We start from the raw sequence: 2,996 nt of genomic DNA, 5'->3' as shown, positions 1-2,996 counted from the left end.
ATACATTTTAGGTTGGTGGTATAGTTTACTGTATACATTTTAGGTTGGTGGTATAGTTTACTGTATACATTTTAGGTTGATGGTATAGTTTACTGTGTACATTTTAGGTTGGTGGTATAGTTTACTGTGTACATTTTAGGTTGGTGGTATAGTTTACTGGGTAGGGACTGGCTTGTTTGCAAGAACTGTAAACTTGGTTGTAAGCATAGCTTTATACTAGGTCTAGACAAGGGCAAGGATAAATTAATTGAAGAAAAAATAAGGTGTAGAGAAGTCTTTTCACACAACACCAAAGTTTTTTACTCACCTGACCTGTGATGCTATAACAAAGTTAGTTTATTGATAATTTGTTGGCTAGTCATGTTCTATATCTTATGAAGTGTTTGCCAATTTGGCCAGTAGTAATGAATTGGGGAAAATATGGTATACACCATTTTTTATAGTTATATGGCTTTATTTTGTTAAATAATAAAAGTAAATTATCAAATCTTTATTTGGAAAACTGAATATTAAAAAGCATATTTACCCTTAAAGCTGCTGCTGTATTAAGCCTATTTATAAAGCATCATATTTACCCTTAAAGCTGCTGCTGTATTAAGCCTATTTATAAAGCATCATATTTACCCTCAAAGTTACTATATTAGGCCTGTTTAAAAGCATCATATTTACCCTAAAAGTTGCTATATTAGGCCTGTTTAAAAGCATCATATTTACCCTAAAAGTTGCTGCTGTATTAAGCCTATTTATAAAGCATCATATTTACCCTTAAAGCTGCTGCTGTATTAAGCCTATTTATAAAGCATCATATTTACCCTTAAAGCTGCTGCTGTATTAAGCCTATTTATAAAGCATCATATTTACCCTCAAAGTTACTATATTAGGCCTGTTTAAAAGCATCATATTTACCCTAAAAGTTGCTATATTAGGCTTATATATTTTAAAAATTGTAAGTAATATATTACTAGTGTTTTTGCTTGCAGATATGAAATACGCTTTATTTCTTAACACATTAGACAGTACAAAGTGCAACTTCGGGAAGCTGTGATAGTTAAGCCTAACAGCTGCAGTTCAAACCTTAGAATCACTAATGAAGTCTGTGTCGACCCCCATCATCTTTTTTAAACACAGTTTTCTACACTGTAGATACTAAATTACACGTGAGTGTATGAGTGTTGATTACAGGATCTCTAATAACATAAATCACATACAGAAATTCTGTCAATATTGTGTACTGCTGAGGTTACCTGTTTATTTCACATAAGAAAAGACATGGTGATTTCATGTAACTTGGTTGGTCAATTCTTCACACGGAGTGTTGTAACAGGCAAAACACAGAATTATATAATATGATGCAAAGTGAATGCTATACAAACAAGTTAGTCATTCAAGGATTAAGTTACATTTTGAATCAACCAGCCAATTACCACTCATACTTTGAATCAACCAATTATGTACCAGTCACATTTTGAATCAACCAATTATGTACCAGTCACATTTTGAATCAACCAATTATGTATCAGTCACATTTTGAATCAACCAATCAATGATTTGTCATACATTTTAATCAATGAATCAATTACCACTCATGAATTGGGTAAATTAATCAAATACTTGTCATATTCTGGATCAACCAATAAAATATACGTGTTTATGCGCATATATCTAACTGATTTATTTATACAATTTCAATTTTTTTTTTACTTTGCAACATAGACTTGTTGCATGTAGATTAGCAGTAGATGGGTTTCGTCCTACAGGAATAAATTAATTCTGTTTAAAGGAAACAGAAAAGTTAGATACAAATGTGAAACAAATTAACAACTTCAACTTTCTGTGTATGGTTATATATTTATATGAAAATTGTTTTGGGGGGTGCTACATTAAATCACTTGGGGGCTACTTGAGGAAACCATATTTTATGTGCTAGTGACTGTTGTTGTTGAAATATTCTTAAGTTCTGTTCATGATATACATCCTCATTTATGTTACTTCAGTGTTTAATTTATTTTCACGTAGGGTCTCGGTTAAGGATGTCCAAGGATAAGAAAACACTACCTGAAAAGTTCAAAGATTTTTTTGGATTTTCTAAGCAAACTGCAGCAGCCCAGGTGACTTATGAGAAACCAAAGCCTGAAGACTACATAGTAACATGTGAAAATATTAAGGTATGTTTATTTATTTATTTACCCGTGAATTTATTTTCCTCACCAAAATATGAATTTCGATGAAGAAAAGATAACACAGAGGCCTAATCTATTCTTTGACTCGATACTTCCACTGCCATAGACTAGTTTTACTGAATTCATGGCTCATCAATGCTGGTCGGAAGAATTAAACAAGTAATTAAAGTAGGCCTAATATATTGGTCGAATGTAAGAAATTTGTTTGGTTTTGACTTGTATTCCTTTACTCACTACTAATAACATAAAATACTTTGTGTTGCTCTAACATGACGTACCATCACAATTAATTATCCATTACTAATCGGTGGGATACACGAATTTCAGTAAAGGTAATATAAGGGCATAATATATTTTATTTGCTACTCCCCCTGAAACAGACTAGTTTCCCCAAATTAAAGGGCTATCGGTTCTGCTTAAAAGAGGCAAGCAAATAAATAAAATAGGTTTCGTATAGTAGTGGTATGTTTGTGTGGATATTCATGCTAGAAATTTGTCATACATGATGTTTTATCTGGCTCAACTATCTTTTATTATGGGATAGCTTAGTTAGGGGGTTGTTTAACTATTTCAGCACTGGTTCGGTCCCTGGGACTGACCTCGTAACCATTTTTTGTGCTTGTTATATTTTTCATGCTATAACTTTTAAATTAGTAAGCTAATGTTAGCAACATTTGACAGACTATCGGTAAACATTACAAAGCTTTCGTATGCAAAATATTATTTTTTTATTGAGTTGGAAGGTTTGTAAAGCAATGTTTTTCTCATGCCTTTTTTTTTCTTTTCACATCTTGCCTATCTATCATGCAAAGTAAT

General features: G+C 32.0%; 1 protein-coding gene across 1 annotated transcript in view; it reads left to right on the top strand.

The window, feature by feature from the left end:
- LOC106472856 (tuberin-like) overlaps positions 1–2,996 on the top strand; it is a gene marked incomplete at its 3' end in the record, with an annotated part of 40,458 nt that overhangs the window by 2,127 nt on the left and 35,335 nt on the right. The window contains exon 2 of the mRNA XM_022401405.1: positions 2,017–2,165. Within this exon, the coding sequence (XP_022257113.1) occupies positions 2,031–2,165 (135 nt within the window). The remainder of the gene's footprint in view (positions 1–2,016; positions 2,166–2,996) is intronic.

The sequence above is a fragment of the Limulus polyphemus genome, unplaced genomic scaffold, assembly GCF_000517525.1.
Source record: "Limulus polyphemus unplaced genomic scaffold, Limulus_polyphemus-2.1.2 Scaffold5669, whole genome shotgun sequence".
Classification (NCBI taxonomy): Eukaryota; Metazoa; Arthropoda; class Merostomata; order Xiphosura; family Limulidae; genus Limulus; species Limulus polyphemus.
Note: the sequence above shows the minus strand (reverse complement) of the source record. Positions and strands in the feature narration are given on the sequence as shown.